The 23,086-nt window shown below is 39.2% G+C and overlaps 1 protein-coding gene across 1 annotated transcript in view; it reads left to right on the forward strand.

The window, feature by feature from the left end:
• Nucleotides 1-23,086, forward strand: part of GNAQ (G protein subunit alpha q) — a 315,249-nt gene that overhangs the window by 101,435 nt on the left and 190,728 nt on the right. The window contains exon 2 of the mRNA XM_055311274.1: nucleotides 9,506-9,690. Coding sequence (XP_055167249.1) covers nucleotides 9,506-9,690 — 185 coding nt within the window. The remainder of the gene's footprint in view (nucleotides 1-9,505; nucleotides 9,691-23,086) is intronic.

Raw genomic sequence — 23,086 nt, forward strand, 5'->3', positions numbered from 1 at the left:
AGGCACTCTGCCCTGTGTCCTCGATGCCTAGAATAATATCTGGTATGAAGTGTACATACAATAAAATTATGAACCATCCATGCCCAAAATGTGCATAGACTACGACTTTAGATAGTGAGATACTGGGGATGATTATCTCAGTTGTTTTGAAGAATAGAAAATTAAAATCATGTCTGAAAATAGGGTAGGGTGAGTAAGGTAGTTGCTTTGGATATAGAATTTAAGGAAGCATCTCAAGTGTCAGTATGGCACAGAACATATTACTGTTACTGATCCTGTCTTTAAAAATGTATACTTAAAATTTTTTTTGTTTACTTTGTTCACCATGGGCTTTTGGCATTAATTTTGATTTTGAAAAAATACTGCATTGCAATATTATTTTTCTTGATTTCTCACTTTTTGCCTCTCCCCATCTAGCCCTGGATCAGACTATTCTTTCATTTTTCCACTGGATTTTTGCGTTATAAATTAGTTCTAGTGTTTGTTGAGTACTCACTACGTACCAGTCACTGTTAGATTTCCTCACCGAAAATTCACAGCAGCGCTGTAAAGTAGGCAGTGGTACTTCAGTGGAGGATTAAGTTTGAGAGGCCAGGTAACTTACCAGGTCACAGAGCTACAGAGAGTTGGAACAGGATAGACAGCACATGCAGAATATGCCATATGGGTAGAAATAGACTCGAAAAGTGGAAGAAAGATTAAGACCTTTAACATCCTGGCATATTTACTCCACTGTTCTTGAGAGGCCTTTTAAATAAATGCAGAATCTAAGGCTTAGAGAGGAAAGACTGGTGGGCTAGTTGGGTGGAGAAGGGAAGAAGAGTGAATTCAAGGAATGTGTCAATGAGATGCTTGAAGTGACTCACTATATTCTGTGTGTTTTTTGGATTGTCTTTGAGAATACATTAGAGCACATGAGAAAACTCACCTGTTTGGATCAAATACTTGATTTTATTGAGAAGTACTCCTGTGACAATGTAACTTTAAAGTGTTGAATCATTTTAGGGAAAGGTTTTTGAGTTATTTATAAAAAAAATCATTGCATACCACATATCAGAATAAAATAAAGATGGATTAGTTAAGTGTGGACACAAAACTGTAAAAGCCAAAATAAATATATATGTTTGGAATCTTTAAAAAATGTAAACCTATTAAATCACAGAGGAAACCAGATGAATTAACTAAGTACAGATTTTTTTTTAAGATTTTATTTATTTATTCATGATAGAGAGAGAGGGAGAGAGAGAGAGAGAGAGAGAGAGAGAGAGAGAGGAGAGCAGAAACAGGCTCCATGCAGGGAGCCTGACACGGGTCTTGATCCTGGGACTCCAGAACATGCTCTGGGCCAAAGGCAGGCGCCAAACTGCTGAGCCACCCAGGGATCCCCCTAAGTACAGATTTTAAGTTGATATATCAGATTTTTGTCATCAAATGAGGAGAAAAGGACAGATTGAGGAAATATTTGTAACCAAAGTTTAATTTTGTTTTAAAAACTAAATTGTTCTGAGAAATCCAAAAACAAACAAACAAAAAGCAGGTCCTCAAAAGAAAAGGCAAATTCATAGAAGGGACCCAAATGACAAAGTATGAAACAATTTCTCATAAGAAAAGATATAAATTAAGATAAAGATTTAATTTAGTTTCCAAAATTGTGACTATTAAAAGAAAGTGGTGTTGGTAAATGAAAATTGAAGAGGGGTCTAATGGACATACCAACTGGTCTAACTGTCCAGGGGACATAAAACTATCAGGCAACTCTGTCACCCAACTGCATTTCTATGATGTTCTCCTAAGGAAGTAGAGGTTCAGGCAAAGATATTTCTTCAGGGATGTTTATCACAATGTTATTTATAAAAATGAAAAATTAGAAATACTCCAAATGTGTTACAACAGGGGAGTTGTTAAGTTATCACATCTTTATGATGGCCTTTCAGACAACTATTAATAGCTATTTCTGAAGAATAATTAGTGTCTTGGAATGATTATCATAGTATTTTACATGAAAAACAACAATATGGTATTATTCTAGGTTTACTTTAGAACAAGGACAGAAAAAATACATTTGTTTAGAAAAGGAGACTGAAAATAGATATACCAAAATGTTCAAATTTCAGCAGCACTGGAAAACCTTCTGGTTTTCTGAATTTTCTTTAGCAAATATTTATGACTTTTATAAATATGGAAAACAGTATTTTATGAAAAGAAAGCTCATGAGGACAGAAGATTGAGATCCCTGGACAGATGAGATCTCTGTAGGTTCTAGTTTATTTCCTTCTATTTAGTTTTCAACCAGAAGAATCCTGGAGCGAGTCACTTCCCCTTCTTTGCAAATGGAGTGAGCTCACAGCTTCTCAGACTTTTCCTCTGAACACACTCAGAGGCAGAAGAGCACAAGCATGTGCTCCTGGAGGAGAAAAGGATGTGGCTGGTAATCTCAAAGTAACCTTCTGGGGGCGCAAGCTGGCTTAGTCCATGGAGCATGTGCGAGACTCTTGAAGTTGGAGTTGTGAGTTCAAGTCCCATGTTGGGTATAGAGTTTGCTTTAAAAAAAGAAAAATAAAAGTAAACACACAAAAAAGTAGCCTCCTGAACATGTTAGTATGAAAATTCACGTAACCTTCCTGTTCATCTCCAAACTATACGGTTGTTATTTTTAAAAATTTTTAAAAACTGATTTTAAAAAATAATAATAAAATTAAATTAAATGAAAAAATACTGAGATATAATTTATATACCATGAAATCCACTGTTTAAAAGTATATGTTCTAATGGTTTTTACTATACTCAGAAGCTTGTGCAACCAACCAATGTTAGTTTTTAATACACAGATGTTTATCAGGGGTGCTCTGGGGTAAAATTGACTCGCTAAGAAATTATACCTTCTGAGTAACCTTGATGGCACCGTAGGCCCTTTCCTGGCAGGATTTTACCACTTTGAGAGGCCCAGGACTAGATGAAATTCCAAGTAATTTTCAGCAAATGGCATTTTTGGTGTATTTTGCCTGTGTTTCCTTTAAAACCAACTTACCTGGGTGAGTTATTATTAATAGTCCTGGTTACCACTAATTTACCCATCTGTTCAGTTTCCATTCACAGTGGTTGAATACCCAGCTCATTTCTGTGCTATATTTTTAAAACTACTTCCTGCCAGACCCTGCTGGGGATAAAGAGTGAAGTCATTCCCCACTCTTGGCCTCAAAGGACAGTCTTTTAAGGAGAAGGAGTTATGGTGACTTTGGTATTAGAACTGTTTCGTTTAAAGTGTGGGTTCCTAATATAAGTGGAGGAAAATGTGCAGAAGACAGAATGCACATATCTTAGTGTAGATAGCCTGAGATGTGGACAACACATGGATTGCATTTTGATTCACTGCATTTAAATCACTTTTATCTCAGTGTCATTAATTCTTTGCAGGTGTATCTTGATGATGTGCTTGTGGGTAGAAAATTCTTCCCTGAAATTTCTGGTTCTACTTTATACAAGATTATGTGGAAGTAGTCCAAGTTTAGCTTTGGTGGTGCTGAGATTCCATATTTTAGACTCTCGGCCTAAACCAGCAGGCCTTATTAAGTACAGTTACTTGAGTTATAATTGAGCTCCATGAGACTTGGGTTTGTTCTTAGCTAGCCTCTCTCTCTCTCTGGGTGCTGGCCAATCAAGAGGGCAGGGCATTTGGCCTGAGCCTTCACATTAATTAAAGGCTTCAGATGTAGATTTCTGATGGTTTGACAATATCTCCAAATACAGTCATGAAAGGCACTGGCAGGACAAAACGAATATATTCATTGTACAACTTTAAATACCACAGTTTTTATCTTAGTTTTGGCATTTCTTCTTTTTCCTGGGAGCCTAAAAAAAGTGGCAGTGGTGTGGGTCTCCCTTGGCCTGTAAGAGGCCCTGAGAAGGCATGTTTCTTCCTTTTTTTCCATGATGAAAGGAACCGAGCATGCAGATCCTTCAAGTTCCCAATAGTTTAGCATTCGCTAAACTATTTTCCGGGGCCATTGTATGGCAGTCGTCAGGGACACTCCTGCCTTTCCGAGCAGTACGGTAGTAACTGACATTTTGAGGGCACTGAGCAATTCTTGTGTGTTCGTGGATTGTGCTTTGCAGCTCTTTTGATAGAAGTATAATCCAAGAAGCCAATTTACGTGTGAGAGAAGGAACCAGTGAATCTACGATTGCTTTCAGCAACAAATGATAATCCATTGCCATTAGGAAGTTAATGTATTACTGGATTTGGAACTGCTATTTCAGGAGGCTGGGGGACATGGGATAAGAACTACTGTCCTGCCTTTAGAGATTACTTGGACAGAACTGTTTACAGGTTTCATTGTGAAAATGGGCAGGATAATCAGTGTCATCATATAGATGCTTAGTATGAGTAGGATACAGAGAGTAAATATGGATTTGTGGCAGAAGCTGCGTGTGGAAATCCTCGTGTTGAAAAGATCTTGTAAAATCCTAAAATGGAAGCATCAGATTGTTGTATGTGAGATGGTGTATACATCTGATATGCTGTATTCTGGCAGCTTACAAAGTGATACCCTCTACAATGGGATGTTAAATTCCTATTTGATTTTGTTCTGACAGACATGTGAAGTGGGGATTGCTTTTTGTGCTTTTTCCTGATCTGATGGGTAGGGAAGAAAAAACTAAATACCCCTTAAAGCCAATTATGCATGCTGGATGGTGTGCCCCCTAGCCTCCTACCGCTTTTTTAAGATTTTAATTTTAAGTAATCTCTACACCCAATGTGCGGCTCGAACTTACAACGCAGTATAAAGAGTCGCTTGCTATACTGACTGAGCCAGCCAGGCACCCTATGTGTGCCCCGTTTAATATAAGCATGATTCTTACACAGTCTCATTTCTGGGTGTTCTGGTGAGCTAGAATAAGGGAAGGGAGAGTACCTACCCAGAGGTAAAACAGCTTTTCTGGGGCAAATTTTTAGCCATATTTATAGAGAGCATTTAAAGAGAAAAAGCACTATCATGGCGTACATGCCCTTATGTGTGTTTTTTTTTTCCTTATGTGTGTTGATGTGCTTGTTGAAGTTATTAAATGACTCGATTGAAGATATATTCAAATTAGCAAAAATGAGAGTGTCTCCCGCCCTGCTTTCATGTGAGTGCTTGCTGCTAGATCATATCAGTGGCTTTGGAAACAATAGATGGGTATTTCTTGAGCTAGGTCAAGAGTTACTTATGCCTTGTGCTGTGAAGAGAAATTAGCCATCGCTGGATTCACAGAGAATCTACTAGCAGAAAAGTCTGCTTTCTCTCATCAGATATAAAGAATTGTGAAGTCTCTTGGGCTTTTCATGTGGCCTTAGGAAACAACACCATTTTATTGAATTTGAGAACAGCTGTGTTTTTTTTTTTTTTCAGTTGGACCAAATATTTCTTTTCATATTCATCATGAGTAGATTGTTAAAATGTCCATTTCAAATCCTGAGAATGTTGTATAAGTCTATAAAAATAGGAGAACAGCATGATATTTGGCTTACACATTTGTCTCCATGATAGAACTCTACAAACAAAGAAGCTGAAGTTTTTGCTGGGTTGTGAGGTTTCAGTCCATATACTTTTCTTTCTTTCTTTCTTTCTTTCTTTCTTTCTTTCTTTCTTTCTTTCTTTCTTTCTTCTTTCTTTCTTTCTCTTTCTTTCTTTCTTTCTTTCTTTCTTTCTTTCTGTGTGGCTAAATCCATCATTAGTAAGGAATAATATGTCAGTTGACTTTTCTATATATGGTGTTTGAAATCACGCAGACTTTCTCTTACATGAAGCTCTGCCTTCTCACTCTGGGTTTGGTGCATTTATATAGTAACAGCAAAGGGTGAGCATTGAGTTCATGGGTGAAATTTATCTGGGAAGGATGGTGAGTCCATTAGAAGATGGCATAGAGATTCAAAATGGGTCCCATTAATTGAAGGAGTATTCAGAAATTCGAAATTATATTAAGTGAATAAAAGTTGGGTGAAGTCAAAGCCATGGTAAGATACTTTTAGCCAGTGGGCATTAGAAGCTAATTACCCCTTAGGGTAATTAGAGCAGTCGTGACTAAGAAAATAGTGACAAACCCACTCTGGGTAGCTGAGAGCTGGGCTGGGCCTTTGTTATTGGCCATGGCATCTTAGCTTGAGGTCTCACCCCTCCACAGCTTTTTCTCTTATGTGAAATGAGGATACAGACATCCATCTCACAGATTTTTGAAAGGATGAAATGAATATGAATATTTCAAAGTTCTTGGCAAAGTATAAAGGGTAGAACACAGATTTCTTTGGATTTTCTTTATAAGAGGGGGGATATTCAGGAGGTGGAGACTGTGGTTTCCCCTGTCTGTATTGGAGACTGGTCTTGGAGAGGGTGTTTGCTGGGGGGGAGACATGTGCACATTCTGGGGACAGGTGGCTAGTACTGTATTTGTTAGGACTTTGGGGGAGACTCGGGCTCTGTCATTTCTTCATCACAGTTGGCCTCCAGGAGAGTGTTAGAAGAGTGAATTAGTGACCAGCAAGCTCTTTACAGACTGGAGAGGACCTCATGAGTGAGGTTTCTAGAGAAAGGGTCATTCTTCCTCTTACTGAGGTTCCCCTATTGTCCTTATGGCATCTGTACCAGTCAGGGTCCCAGCAGGAAACCTGCGGATACTCCAGTTGGGCGGCTGAGGGCAATTCTAGAAGGGAACTCTGTCCCTAGGGGCTGGCAGTAGCCCCTGAAACTGAGAACAGTCACGGGAACCCAGAAAGGTAGCTGTCTGGGGGCAGGACAGCCAGCAATAGCTGTGGCCTTTGAAGGGGACGTGGTGTATCTGGTGCCCTTGCAGGGAGCGAGCTGTGTGAAAATTTCCCCTTCCTCATTTCCCTGCTCTGTGGTCTCCTCCTAGTGTCTTCTGTGTGCTAAACCCAGGAAAAAAACAGAGGGCAAGGGGGCTGTGGATGTGCTGTCCTTATGGTTCAGTCTCCTAGGGCACGGAATAAGCAAGAAAACTGAGTGGAAAAAAAAAAAAGGGCAGCCCTGGTGGCGCAGCGGTTTAGTGCCGCCTGCAGCCCAGGGCCTGATCCTGGAGACCCTGGATGGAGTCCCACATCAGGCTCTCTGCATGGAGCCTGCTTCTCCCTCTGCCTGTGTCTCTGCCTCTCTCTCTATCTCTCTGCATCTCTATGAATAAATAAATAAAATCTTAAAAAAAAAAAAAGAAAATGGAGAGAAAGGTTCTCAGGGTGCGTCTCGGGCAATAGGGAGCATGTCTTACTTTGGAGTTGATTTTTTTTTGGATTCTTTTTTCTTTTACCTTTATTTGCCCCCATTCATTCATTGGTCCTGCATTTTCTGCCTCTGGACTCTTCATTAGTGCGATACCCCCAGGACTTGATCCAAAGAGGTACCAAGCACTGACTGCTCATCCTGGTGAGACTTAAGTGAAACACAAGCCAGTGTAGTTTGTTTGTCTGCTCTTTTCTTATTTTTGTTTTATGTTTCATACTCACCCAAATGAGCATATAAAAGCTGCTTTGATAGCCAGGAGGAAGAGACCCTATCGCCTGATTCTCTTTCCTTTTCTTCTCGTTCCATTAACCTCATGTATTAAGATTTCTTCTTGTTTTAGTTGTGGAAAGAACTAGCAGGGATTCTGATTTGATGATTCTGTCACTGATTGGGCCCTGAGAGCAAGCCACTGCCCCTGGGATAGGGATAATAAGCAAAGAAGCAATCTGGATTTTTTTTCCCTACGTACTTTGACTTGCTTGGGAGACTAAGGATACCTATTGTTTTCTATAAATTGTTGATAAGCCAGGAGAAACAATTACATAGCCTTATTTCTACCAGCAGTGCCACTTTTTAAATATTTTGGGGTTTTCTCTCCCCTATAGTCATTATTCATGGTGGGGATCATAAAATAGTCATTTAAAAACTCTTGGAATGAATAAAAAAACAAAAAAAAAAACTCTTGGAATGAAAGCTTGTTAAAATGGGTTGATGGCATTCACATTGCAGTGTTAACTTTATAGATCAAACACTCCAGATCACTTATTAAAAGTCATATGAAAATGATAAAGGGGGTGCTGACCCAGGAGCTCAGAGCTAGAAATCATTTTGCACTGTAACTGGGCGAGGCTTCTGTGTTTACCCGCACATCTGTAGTCATTTAAGTGATTGCTTCTGTGAAAACCTTAACACTTACTTGAATGTTTTGTGATTGTTTATAAAGATGAAAATGAAATCCAACCTGCAGAAAGACAAAATGAAATGAGGACAGATGCGGTATTCCTACTTTTTAGTTTTTCTGTTTTGTTTTGTTTTTTGTTTTTAAAAGCACCTCGTAAGTCAGGAATGGCAATAAGGACATGCTAGCCATCCAGTGTTTCAATTATTTTATTCTTCCATATTTAATTCCTAAATAGGAGCTTTTAGTGTTTTTCTACACTTCCAGGGGAAGACAGAGATAGTTATTGTTTTGGAAATCTCAGGGAAGCTTAAAAGTGAATAAGAAGTATTCAGAAATGAAGTGACATACAGAAGAAGCCACCTACATTTGGAAAAATGAAGTTTTTAACATTAGTAGTTTTAGATTCGTGTGGAAGATACTTCTTTCCACATAGTTTCTGTCATTCAGCGATAGGATCTCTCATCTTTCTGTCTTGTCTTTCTCCCTGGGTCATTGGTAGCTTTGTTAGGGATTGCCCTCAGGCATATGTTAGGGGCGTTGGAAAGGGGGGAAAATAAGAGCATGGAGGAGAAAAATCCAGTAACAGTAAATTTTTATATCATGCTATTAGTCAAGAAGGGACGGAGGGAAGGAGAGCCACTGTGACTTCTCTGAGTTAGGCGATTCCTTGAAATAACTCAGGCACATACAGTTGATGCTTCCTATCTAGGAAATTCCTGATTCTTATCTGGATACTATGCTCTACATATATATGTGCATGTGTGTATGTATATATACACAAATACACACCATTTTAAAGTGAAAGGGAATGTCTAGAAATTCCGAGGCATTTTTCTCTTACTGCTCTCTGAACAGCATTTTTGTCAGTGCATTGTCATTTCCAGATCCAAACCCTGCCTCCTGGAGGTCTTTCAGATATTCTCCAAGGAGGAGAGCTTTATCAAGTGTTGATTCTCTTCAAAAGATGACGATTTCCTTGTGTTTTTTGTTAAGATACATGGTTACAAATCACTATCCAAATTCCATGCTGAGTGGCTTTCCAAAGAGGTGACAAGTTGTTTTTTTGTTATGTTTTATTATGTTTTTGTTTTGTTTTGTTTTGTTTTTTAAAGCTCATGGGCCTCTGAAATGGGTTCTTACCCTCCAGTTTTGCTGAGCGTTCTGTGCAGGTGGCATCTCCACCCCTAGTGGCACCACTGTCCTGTGTGGCTCCCCCAGGGGGTCTGCACCGGGATGCTACCTGTCTAAGCCGCCGTGTCCAGTTTAGCTGTCTGGGAGACTGAGAGAAGGTGTCACGGTCTGATGACATCTTTTGCTGTTGTCCATCTTGCAGGGACGGGAGAGAGTGGCAAGAGTACGTTTATCAAGCAGATGAGAATCATCCATGGGTCGGGCTACTCTGATGAAGACAAAAGGGGCTTCACCAAGCTGGTGTATCAGAACATCTTCACGGCCATGCAGGCTATGATCAGAGCCATGGACACGCTCAAGATCCCCTACAAGTACGAGCACAATAAGGTAGGCGGGGCTCCTCCTAGGTCGGCTACTCCCTTCACACGTTGGGGCTGCACAGTGGGTTTCTGAAGCACACATTTTTCATCTCAGGATGAGAGTGGGACATTTGATGGTTCGATATGTGCTTTATAGTTTTTTTCTTTTTTTCTGAAATCTTTAAAGTCACGTCTAAGCACAATTAGAATTGTGTTCTTAGTGATATCAGTGGAAGACATATTTGGATGTCTGATGATAAATATATGGAGGTTTAAAATTTCCGGGGTGCCGCATTCCATTAAGAAGACAGGTTGGAAATTCAGGACAAATTGACCAAGGTGAGGGAATTCAGAGAAAAGGCAGTGGCCTCCCTTCTTCAACCTCCCACTCTTTCTGCTTCCTTGGGGGGGGGGGTGGAGAACAAAAACAGCTTAAGAGCATTCTGTCCAGTTTAATTTTGGATTTCGTGACTTCCTTTCAGTAGTACCACAGGCTTAATTTTATTTCAAAATAGGTCCATCTGTCACTTCCAATAACCTTTCAAACATGTTTCCCTGCCGTTGTGTTACAGTAATGCAAACTTCTAAAATCACTTGAGAAAGGGTGAGGAGGAAAACAAAATCTAAATTTTCTCAGGGCCGGTAGGTGTTGATGTTACAGTAAGCTGGTAAAACCTCACTTTTTGTTGACAGAACATTGCATTTGCACCTACATTTGTTCGAGGGCCTTCCATCAGGACTTCCAGTCTCTCTGTTCTCTTGATAATCTACTCTTAAAAATGTTTCCGTCTACCAGGTCAATATGTGACAGCAAGAAGCTGGCATGCCCACTGTGACTCATAATCTGAGATGTATCTCAAAGTGAATCATAGGTAAAATAAAGCAATGCTGTGTATCTCCACTTCTCTTACCATCTAGAAGCTTCTGAGTGTACAGATCACTTTATTTTTTTTTTTGACAAATCTGTTTTATTTATTTATTTATTTATTTATTTATTTATTTATTTATTTATTTTTTTTATTTATGATAGTCACAGAGAGAGAGAGAGAGAGGCAGAGACACAGGCAGAGGGAGAAGCAGGCTCCATGCACCGGGAGCCTGATGTGGGATTTGATCCCGGGTCTCCAGGATCGCGCCCTGGGCCAAAGGCAGGCGCTAAACCGCTGCGCCACCCAGGGATCCCTACAGATCACTTTAAAATCAGGCAGTTAGGGATCCCTGGATGGCGCAGCGGTTTGGCGCCTGCCTTTGGCCCAGAGCGCGATCCTGGAGACCCGGGACCGAATCCCATGTCAGGCTCCCGGTGCATGAAGCCTGCTTCTCCCTCTGCCTGTGTCTCTGCCTCTCTCTCTCTCTCTTTCTGTATGACTATCGTAAATAAATAAAAAAAAAAATTAAAAAAAATAATAAAATCAGGCAGTTATTTTTCTTGGATGTTTCCTTGAAATCGACTGGCTGTTTCTTATCTAACTGATATTCTGGCACTTAGTTTTCCAATGGTGACAGGAGAGTGTCTCCACAAACAGCAGATAGACCCTCCACAAAGGATCTTTCCTGTTTCTACCCTCAAGAGTAAAAACGATGTAGGCAGGTTTATGAGCCTGGGAACGTGGTGCCTGAGCCAGATGAGGCTGCCTGGATATCTAACCAGTCTAAATTTAGAAGGATCAGGGTTGTCCCCCACCGAGAAATTTCAGTGTAATGAGTTTCTGAAATAGTGACACACTTGTTTCATTGCAGTTGTGAGAAAATTCTCTGAAAGGAATTGTGCCTTAATGCTGGCGACTTGGATTCTCACTGAGTTAACCACATACGTGGTATGATATACATACAGCTGACCCTTGAACAACATGGGAATTAGAGGTCCCAACCCCCTGTGCAGGCAAAAATGCACATACAACTTTTGACTATTCCAAGACTTAACTAATAGCCTACTGTTGACCAAAAGCCTTACCAGGAATATAAACAGTTGATTCATACATATTTTGTGTGTTATATTTATTATATACTGTATTGTTACAAAACAAGCTGGAGAAAAGAAAATGTTATTAAGGAAATCCTAAGGAAGAGAAAATACATTTACAATACTGTACTGTGTGTATCCAAATAATCCACCTATAAGTGCACCTAGGGTCCAAACCCATCTTTTTCAAGTGTCAGCTGTGTGTGTGTGTTTATATATATATATATATATAAACATATTGCCAGTTGACCCCTTATAATATAATGCAGTTTCCCTTAATGACGCACAAAAATCATCTTTCTTGGATGTTCCAGAAGAATACTTCAGGATCTTGCTTTTCATGGGAGGCCCATTTATTGTACTATCATGTAGATATGGAAGATGGAGTGGAACTCCATTCACGTAACACAGTGAAGAATATTTAACAACATGTGTTACTTGAACTCTTTGTAGCAATTCTAATTAAGTAGACTTTATTGTGGTGAATACCATTCAGTTAAAAATCATCGTAAAAAGTGATAATACAGTTTTTCTCAGATATTATAATTACCCTGTGGAGTCTTCCCTCATCTCTTGGATTTCTTAATACACTGCCTAATATAGTGACGTGAGCGTATGCGAGCCTCTGAATTTCTCAGTATGTTTAATCCCCTTTAATTTGTAATATAAATTACTTTCCCATTTGTTCCACTTTCTCTACAATGTACACATATTCTGAAGCATCACTCCTTGCTTCATCCATTAACTTCCTGAGCTCTGCCCACTCCTTGCCTTTGTTAATGCTTCTTGAGGACATAATGTCCTATTTCTATTCCACCCAACTGCCACTTCCTCCTAGAGTTCTCGGCACACCGCCCCCTGCCTTGCACTAAGTAATCCCACCCTCTTTTAGCAGAAACCATAATGGAGTGTTTACAGTTGCCTCGCTTATTACATTCATCATGATGAGTTGGGTGTTGATCTTATTTTCCCCACTAGACTCAAAGCTCCTTAAAAAGTAGGTGATGTCACTTGCGCCTCAGCGTTTTTCAAGGACCCTGGTATTGTACCTTATACATGGTAGAGGCTCAAAAAATACTGTTTTATGAGCAGGCAAATCGCTTTTTAGGCACCTGAAAGTCTCCTGCCTTTAAGTTGTTGAAATGCTTATTCTGATTTAAATCAGCAGCTCGTTGCTGAAGTGGTTTTATGTGCAAAAGGGAATAAATGCTGTGTGCTGTCAGAGCAGAAATTGACAATCCAGAAAGAGTCAAGGGCATGGCTGAGGGAGAGGCACTCTGGGGCAGAGGAATGGAGCAAAATGTTCAGAAAAAAGGGATGTGACTGTGTTGGTCAATTTAACTTGAGCAGAATTCTTATAGAGGACAATTGGAAAATAAAATTAAAAAATGGCTTGGAATATATTTCTGAAAGGTTTTGAATCCAGGCTAAGAAGTTTGAATTTTATTTTCCTGTGTTTATGATACCCATTTAATAATAATATTTTATGTTTCAGTTGGAATTTCCTATAGAAGTTTCTGGTTACAGTATGCTCTCTGTTTTGTAAATAGTTCAAGGGATTTGGTGTGCATTTTATTTTTTTTTTAGCAATTACTTGGAAGAAATGCACTGTGGTTTATATTATTTTGTGACACTAAAGATGTTAAAAAACGTTTTTACAAAAGCTTCTTTGCATCTATGGCCACATTGTATGAAGTTTGCATAAATAAAGACAAACACTTTCTAGTATTTTTCTCCTAACTTGGTACTTGCTTCTAAGTTCATGTATTTTATAGAGCAAAATGTAGCTTAAAAAATGGTATGCCCTATTCTTAACTGGGAAATTGTTGACAGTTTCCTTTGCCGTGAAATTCGTTCTAGCAATGGAATACCGCAACAGAATATTGGAATTTCTTTGGCTTCTGCATAAGTGTTACTACATTGAGTTGAGAATTTTACTGGTTACCTGGGGGGCTGGTGCAGTGGTCAGGGGAGTCCAGGCCACTGTGTCTGCCCTAGATGGTGGTGTGGACCACACAGTGTTTGAGGGATTGGCTAGCTCAGGAGTAGTTTGTAATAAATTACAGACTTGTACCAAAATAAAGATCAGTTCTTTCCTGGGTGAGTATCCACTATCCTGTTCTTGAATTTTCTTTGCCAAGCGAGTAATGTTTATAGGTGAGCTGCTTGGACTCCACCCAAATGAGAGAAAATGTCTGGAGACTTCTGAATGTACTGTGAGCAATGGTTTATTTTTTCCTAAATATTACTTTGCCATATCCCTAAACACAACTGTTGATAGCTGATGTTAAGAGGGATTAAATGTTTGTCGCCTACTTAAATCAAAAGATACATATAATGCTCCACTAATTACAAGGCATTCGACTGTGACGTACCTCTGTCATTTTTTACTCTTCAAAAGGGAGAATTTTCAATATTATTATTTTATGGTTTCCCCTCTTAACGCAGACGTAGTCTTCTGATTATTTGTTTAGGTGTTGAAATCAGCTCCATAAGAAGGAAGAGAGAAAAAGTTTCTGTGCTCACATGGCTAAGAACTATCTTGAATTAAAGTGGGGGTTTGGGAGATGGGATAGATCTCGAGGTATTGACTCCTAATTTTTGTGTACGTGTTATCTGTGTCTGGCAGTTCCTGCATCACCTATTGATAATTCATATGCAGGTGCCTTATTTTCTCAGATTGCACATTATGTTATAGTGAGCAAGCTCTTGTCTTGTGATTCATTGTCTCCACAACATGCCCCACATGTTGCCAGTGCTTTTGCTCATTGAATAGATTACCTCAGACTCGCAGATCCTGGTATCCCTTTATCGTTGGCTTGTAGTTTCTGCAAACTGTGAAATCAGGCAATTCTTAGGGCAATTTCAAAGTATTGACAGGATTTTGCTGCCTTGACCAGTCCCAGGAAGAAAAAAGAAATCTGATGGGATGCTTCTTCATGCGGTGAACTCAAGAGAGTTACTGAGTAGAACTCCACCACTTGCTAATGTTGAGTAGACAATGTTACCTGTTCTTCTAGTTTCTGCTTTTAGACCTGGAAGTCTGGATGACTGGGACTCACTTGACAGCAAAGCTGTGGTTGCTTCTCACTAACTAGCCAGGAGTTTCCAGGTCTGACACTTACTTCCCTTTCTCCTGGTGGCTGAGTGTCTCTTGGAACACAAGTTGCTCTGTCCTCCTTGAGCCCTCCCAGAAAGGACTTTTCACCAGGAGAATACCTCTTTTAAACACTGACAGCTTTCTGAATTTTCTGTACGTCTTGAGAAATCCAAGGTTCCAGAAGCCGTGTTTTAGAAAAAAACACAGCCAGGATTCTGGAGAACTTGCCAACTGATTCCTGCCTTGGGTCAGTGGCACAAGAAATTACTGGACTCTTTTTTTCCCTGTGAAGGAATTTTCATAGTTTACAACAAGCTAAGAGGCTGATTTCCTTTTAATATTTCTCACCTACAGAATAAGCGCATAATGAAAGCAGAACTTACCAAGTATGTATTTTAATCTGTTCCTCCAAAGGGTTGTATCAGGCAGTGTTCTGTGCTTGCAAGCGACAGAAGCCAACCCTGGCTAACGGAAGTAGAAGAGGTGCCCAATGAGAATATGAGGTGACCCCTGAGAAGTGTGGAGAAGCAGGAGGCTTAGTTCTTGGAAACCAGAGCAGGTCTGGGGAGCCCATCTGTGAGATGCCTGGACTCTGACCATTTTCATTCTCCTGTCACTCCATCCAAGATTCGGATTCCTGGGGAAAAAACTTGCCTGAGAAGTCTGGCCTGGATTCTGTGCTAGCTCTCTGACAAGTCTGGGCAATTGGATTGACAGCTCCTGAGGGAAATCAGGGTGCAGTTACTAGAAGAAGGGAATAATGCTGCCACAAATCACAATTACCCGCTGCTAAGTCACACTGTCAATTTAGAAAAGGAAATCACATGTGGATTCACTATGGAAGAGAGTCCTCCAGTTTTTCCCAGCATTTGCTAGGCCTATCCCAAAGTACAACTTCTCATTCTGGACTTAATCAGAATGGGGGCATGGAGAGGTTGTGGGGCTAGTGACTTAGTAACACACACATATATGAAGGACTCAGCTGAATTTGAGCCCAAGATCTGAATAGCTAAGTAACCTTGGGATTTTTGTCGGACATTTTTTTTCCCTAAGCCTAACTTTCCTTACTCTCTAAGCTGGAGTGTCCACATGTGTAAAATGGGACAGATAATATCAAGAGTCAAATAGATAATGTATATGAAAATATCTTGTAGGTGGTAAGTAAAAAAAGAGATTGCAAGTTGTTAAAAGATGAATTATCATGGAGGCAATGAACATTGCTAATTTCTGTGTTTATTAAGAATAAAACAAACAGAAAATCATTTAAACAGCATGACCAGATATAGGAGGTATCTGAGGGAAACTTTTATCAGAATGACAGTCATTGAAATGGGACACCAAGGGAGGTAAAGCCATCTCCTTATCAGGATGCATTCAAAAATAGAATGTTTTTTTTTTTTTTTTTTTTTTACATGTGAAATTCTTTAAGGCACTTTTGCTAAAATAAGACCAGGGATGGACTGGACATCCTCTAAAACCCTTCCCAGCACAGTTTTCCCTCGTGCTGATTCTCTGATTCCAAAAACTCTAAGAAAGCTCTTGTTATTTTGTTATAATTTCAATCTCCTCCCTTTTTGGGACTTTGTCCATTCCAGAGCACTTAGGAAAATTAAAACCAAAGACAATAAACAAGAGATTCTAAGTGATAGTGATCTCTAGCTCCATGGAGATCTTTCTTTGCATTTGAATCCAATGAGTGATTACAATAATTACTCTGCCTCTCTCTCTCTCTCTCTCTCTCTCTCTCTCTCTCTCTCTGTCTCTGTCTCTCTCTCTCTCCCTGTGTGCCTATCATTAAAAAAAAAAAAGAGTCTAAAGGATCTGGAGACTTTTCACGGCCAACTTGATCTGAGGTTGGAGGTTGGTTTACAACTTCCTCCCTTCTCTCTAGGATTCTTTTTTTTTTTTTAAGATTTATTTATTTATTTATGATAACGAGAGAGAGAGAGAGAGAGAGAGGAGAGAGGAGAGAGAGAGAGACAGGCAGAGACACAGGAGGAGGGAGAAGCAGGCTCCATGCCGGGAGCCCGACACGGGACTCGATCCTGGGACTCCAGGATTGTGCCCTGGGCCAAAGGCAGGTGCTAAACCACTGAGCCACCCAGGGATCCCCCTCTCTAGGATTTTTACTGGGAGTTGAATCACGACTGATTTTCCAGTAGCTTTGTGAGCTTTCAGACTCTTCTTTACATACTTTTCTCTTTTAATATCTGGCAAATACTTTCTAGCCATATTTTTCTCTCTTCACTCTGTCTTTGTTTCATTGCAGTTCTTTATTCATCTTATACCTCTGATGGCCATGTAAAAATAGAAGAATGTAAGACTTGTTAAAAATCCCCTTTGCTTGGCTAAAATTCCATAATCCAAAGGCGTGCCATAACATTTATCCAGAATGAGCATCTTTTTGTTGTTGTTGTTTAAAGATTTTATTTATTTAATTTTAGAGAGAGTATGTGTGCTTGTGCATAAGTTGGGAGAAGGGCAGAGGGAGAGGGAGAGAATCTCAGGCAGACTCCGCACTGAGGTGGAACATGTCACAGGGCTCAATCCCACAACAATCCTGGGATTGTGACCTGAGCTGAAACCAAGAGTCAGATGCTGAACCAATTTAGCTAGCCAGGCACCCCCAGGCTGAGCATCTTGAGTTGAGTTTTATTGGAGGAAGATTCTGAAACAAAGAAGAACTTTAGCCATAGAGTGAGGCTTAATTTCTCTCTCTCTCTCTCTCTCTCTCTTTTTTTTTTTTTTTGGTTACGTACAGAGAGATGTATATATCACCAATATTGAGCCACTTGTGTTTTTCCATTGTGAACACACTTGTTTTCATATCTACTGATCCAGATCAGTATGACTAAAACCACAGAAGCCTCCTCATCCTGCCTTTTAGTCAGTGCCCCCCAACTCCCAAAGGGTGACTACCTCCTGACTTCTAATACAGTTGTGTAGTGTTTGAACTTTGTATGAATGGAAGCATATAGCATATACTCCTTTCTATTTGGTTTATTCTGCTCAATGTTACATTTGGGGCATTCGCCCTTTTTTTTTACTTATCATTGTAATTCATTTATTCTCATTTGTATATGTATAATAACAATGCCCCCATAGAATTTTGTGAAAATGCTTCATGTCCCTGCTGTATAATATGGTAGCCACCAGCCACATGTGGCCATTGAGCCTGTAAAGTGTGGTAATCTGAGGAACTGATTTTTAAATTTAATCTTATTAATTTACATTAAAATTTGCATGTTACTTGTGGTGTTCTGTATTGGACAGCACTGTTTTATAATATTTCATCTTATGAATATGCCACAGTTTGTTTATATGTCCTATTGTTAATATAAATTTGGGTATTTTTGGCTATTACGAATGATGCCAATATAAATATTCCTGTACCTGTCTTTTGATGAATGTAACATGCATTTCTTCAGATTATATACCTAGGATTTGGAATTGCTGAGTCAGAATGGATACAACTGGTCAGTTTCAGTACATAAATACTACCAAAGAGTTTTCTAGAACAGTTGTACCAATTTATCCTCCTACAAGCTCTCTGAGAGTTCTAGTTGCTCGCAGTCCTTGACAGGTCTTGGTATTATTAGTCTTTTATTTTAGCTAATCTAGTAGCTGGATAATGGCATCACATTGTTGTTTTAATTTGCATTTCTTTGACAACTAGGGGTGCTGAGCACTTTTTCATATGTTCATTGGCTATTTGGTTGTTTAAAAAAGTTTTTTCCTGCTGGGTTGTTTGATTTCTTGTAATTTTGTAGGAATCTTGTATATTGAGGATCTTCATTTCTGTTGAGTACATTTATTGCAGATATCTCCTCCACTATGTGGCTTGCTTCTTTTTTTTTTTTTTAAAGATTTTATTTATTTATTCATGAGAGACACAGAGAGAGAGAGGCAGAGACACAGGCAGAGGGAGAAGCAGGCTCCACGCAGGGAGCCCGATGTGGGACCTGATCCCAGGTCTCCGGGATCACGCCCTGGGCTGAAGGCAGTGCTAAACCGCTGAGCCACCTGGGCTGCCCTGTGGCTTGCTTCTTATTTACTTCTTGGTTCCTTGAGGGGGAAGAAGTTCTCATTTCCCCCCTTCTGATGAATGCTTTGTGTGTCCATTTGGAAGTAACTTTTGCCTACTTTCAGGTCTTTTAGGTAATCTACTGGTTTGTCTTCTAAATTATTCTTTTTTGCTTTTTACATTTAGCTCTAAAATCCATTCAGATGGATTATAGAATATGGTGTGGGGCGGGGGTCAAGTTTTAGTTTTTTTTCATATGGATATCTAATTAACCCAACTCATTTATTGAAAAAGACCATCCTTTACCAAGTGCAATGCCAGGCTGTCACTTGGTTGCAAATTAAGTGAATGTGTATATGTGGGGTGGTTTCTGAACTGTCTATTCTGATTCCTTGGTCTGGTTTGTGTATCTTTGTGTCAATACTGTGTTAAAGGCTAATCTTGCATTGTGTCTAATATCAGATAGTATAAGTCATTCAGCTTTGGTTTTATTCTGAAGATTATACAAGCTTGGAATGTATTCACTTGTAATTAAAGGTACTTTCAAGGAAGAACATTTCTTTAACTGATGGTAGATTTCCCAGGACGAATCCTAATATTATGATTGTTCTCTGTAATACAAGGGGCTTCCCCCTTCCCTGAGACCTCAGTTCATTTTCTTATTTAGCCCGTGTTGGCTACATAGCTCAGTAGGAGGACATCCATTTTTCCTGGATTAATTGACATTTTTATTATCACGTAGCTCATTCATAAAGGGTGATGGAGCTGCTATGTGGTTTTATCATTATTCAATGGGGTTATGTTCTTTCGCACCATAGCATTTCCCTTAACTGGAGTGGCATCCAGACTGAAAACAATGGGGTTCTACCAAGTTCCTTCCATGAATCCCCTTTTAGGCAACATTGCTCTGCACCACTTAGATTTGGCAGATTTGGCACCAGAATCCCTTTTTATTTCATATCGATACTATCTATAGCCTCTTGGAAGGATTGAATAGGCTTATCTGGATTTTCTTTTTTGTTGCTCTTGTGTGGTCTCCAGCTATTGTAGAAATTAACCTTCTTTGTGGCTCAGTGTGAGAGCTGTAGTTCGGTAGGAAGGTAAATGCAAACTGGTTTTGTTCTTTCATTAACCATAATATTTTAATCCTATTATGTAAAATTTTTATTCAATTATGCCTTAATGAAGATATTGGGAAGCAACTGATCTTGGTGAAGTAGAGTATGAAGCATGGATGGAACTGGAGACACATAAACACACACGCATACATAAAACACAGTCATAATTATATCATATATCCTCAATATGTAAAAAAACTCCTACAAAATATTAAGTATAATTGATATTTTGTGCATTAGAAATTACCTATGGACATTCTTTATATATGTGAGGCTGAAGCTGATGAAATACTAGTATCCTCTCCCATCTTGTACCTATATAATGACTGTCTTCAGATAATGTTTCTTTGGCCTACCAGCCTCAGTCTGCTGTGTGGCCCATCTCATCTGGAAGTAACTCATCTCATGTGTCTGTCTTCAGCTAATCCACATCATTTAAAGTTGATTGAAAGGAAGAAAATTTACACTTGAGAGCAGAGATAGGGGCTTTTAGAATTTAAACATAGCACAGTATTCGGCACACGTTCTGCTCTGTTGAATAAATGAACAAGTGAACATTTGTTTACTGTACGATGATGAGCTTGTTGCAGGGTGGTATTACAGTGGTATTGCTGGAGTCCAACACAATTAGCCTTGAGATCCAGCTTTAGAACAAAATCACTACCTGATATGAGTAAATTAATCTCTCTGAATTCCAGTTTCTTTATTTGTAAAATTATGGTGATTATAATCCCTTACTTTACAATGTGTTGCAGGAATTAAATAGCAATAGTCTGAAAAATTGAAAAGTTGTCCATTGTTAAATGGAGATGATGTTCTTTTCATTTAGTCATTCAATAGATATTTTTTAAGTGCCTCCTATGTGCTAGTCAACAGAAACCACTTTGGCTGTTTTTGAAAAAGGAAACCGTGAGTGCTGGAAGGAATATTATGGATCTGATCTGTCCAAACCCGAGAGAATTCTGTGTAAGCAGTCTTCCTGTAAAACCCCTTTCATCTGCTCAGATCTTGGATGCCCGGGGACTGACAGCCACCATACAAAATACATGTGGCAGAGTTTAACACATTTTAGTAGGAAGTTGTGAATCTGGTCATTTGGCTGTTCCTGCTTAACTCCTGGCAAAGCATCACATAAATACTTTCCTTGTTCTTTTAAACCAAGTAATGCATGATTTTCCCCTTTAATTTTAAAACAATGCATCTATTTTCAATTAGAGAGGCAGAATGTATTTGTTGGAACCAAGGAAAGTGAATGCCTAATGAAGTCTGAAGAGATCTAGGGAGGGCATGAGAAATGCTAGCACTTTTCTTTCACATTTTCACCTCACTGAAGAAGTAATTTCAGTTCTGGGCTTACTTTTTGGTATTGTAGAAATTTAGGGTAGGTCTTGCTTAGTATTTCACAAAGCAACAGTTTGGTTTTCAAAGCCGAAAATCTCGTTTCTAAGAAGCTGTACTCTCTCACTCTCTTCAGATATTGTTTTACCCGAAATCACTTACACCTGCTACATAATTGTGATTTTTTTTTTGAGTAGTATATTGTTAATATACATAAGATTTTCATGAGTACATGTGCCTGTATCCAAATAAGGAAATGCACTTAAAAAGATCATGTCATGTTATATTATGAAACTTTCCTTTCAGTGGATAAAAAAGCCCTTCGTTAAAAGCTATGATGACTAATTTTGGCTTGATACATTTTATTTGTATTTGGAACTTGTATGTGGAACACACTTATTTTCCTGATTTTAATGTTTTTCAAAGTTAATTTGCTAAGAAGACACCTTTAAGTTGTTACCCCCACTATTTTGTAAGATGATTATGCAGTTCTCTTACAATCTTGTATTATTTGTTCAAAATGAAAAATGACTTAAAGGAGTGGCATTACTGGAATATATCAAGTTGGTATCACTGCTGAGATGCACAAGAATAATTAGATTGGTTGGCAGGCTGCCTACTTTCTTCCTTCTTGATGCATCCTCTGTGGTAAAGAAAAATATAATGGTTTTGATCTGACAGGAAGGCTTTACTGATGGTGGTAACCACTAGCATGTCTGGAAGGGAGTGAACAGTCCTTAAAGTCAGTGATTCTAGGATAAGAGTTTGGCTATGCAAGTGATTGTTTTCCTTTGTGGGTTCTGGAAGCTACTGTACTCTAGTTTTTACTCTTTTGACCTCTTGTAGCCATTTTGCTACCTTGTAACAGCCTGTGTCCATGACAACAGGATGCAACTGCATAGCTGTTTGGTTCTAGAACACTGCAACCAAACCTTCACCAGAAATGGGTGTTAAAATACTTCTGGGTTCCATTATTCTTTAATGGTCCTATATTCCATATCACAGTAGAAAATTTAGCATTAGCCATGTTGTCAGAAGTTTTAGGAATTTTGTCCTTGCTGGGCCAAGTGCAATGTCAGCACGTAGATACTTTTTCATTTCAGAGAACATGACAATGACGTAAAAACTGCCAATACCACATACTTTGTGAGTACTTTATATAATGTTAGACATTTGTGCCCAGCCATGGAGTAGAATGGTGGCCCCAAGGGAGAGTTGCCTTTTTCTTTATATAAGAACACCATCTTTTCGCCAAATGCTCTTCTCAGGTGGGATGCCTTTCCTACTCTGCATAAAGGTGTCACATAGTCCGGTGTCAGCTTTGGGTCATCCAACTAAATATGAGGATGGAAAGAGTGATTTTACATTTTAGAGCAATGTTTCTCAAACATTTACAGATCATATGGGGAGCTTGTTAAGATACAGATTGTGTTTCAGTGGATCTGAGAGAGACGTGAGCTTTTACTTTCCTAACAAGCTCCCAGGTGATGTTGAAGTTGCCAGAAATAAGAGTCCTCTTTGAAATAACTGACTCTCCACTGCCAGAGGCAATATGAACTGATCAGTAGGCTACCTAACCTTTGGAGAAAAGATCCCAGAACTGATCAGTAGGCTACCTAACCTTTGGAGAAAAGATACTTCAGCAAGATTTCAGCAGAAGGACATTCAGCAGTTGCTTATATTTCCTAAGGTGTGCCTTCCTCATCTGAAGAGTGAGGTTGAGCATGGTACCTATCTTGCGTAGTCAGTGTGGGCATTAATGAGAGAATACAGTTGGAAAACTTTTAGCACATTACCATCAGTTTAGTACATGTCCCCTAAAGGGCTATGGTTAAATTTGTCCCAGAATGTGCCAGGGTAGGAGAAATGTAGGGACCTTTG

This window comes from Nyctereutes procyonoides, unplaced genomic scaffold (genome assembly GCF_905146905.1).
Source record: "Nyctereutes procyonoides isolate TBG_1078 unplaced genomic scaffold, NYPRO_anot_genome, whole genome shotgun sequence".
Classification (NCBI taxonomy): domain Eukaryota; kingdom Metazoa; phylum Chordata; class Mammalia; order Carnivora; family Canidae; genus Nyctereutes; species Nyctereutes procyonoides.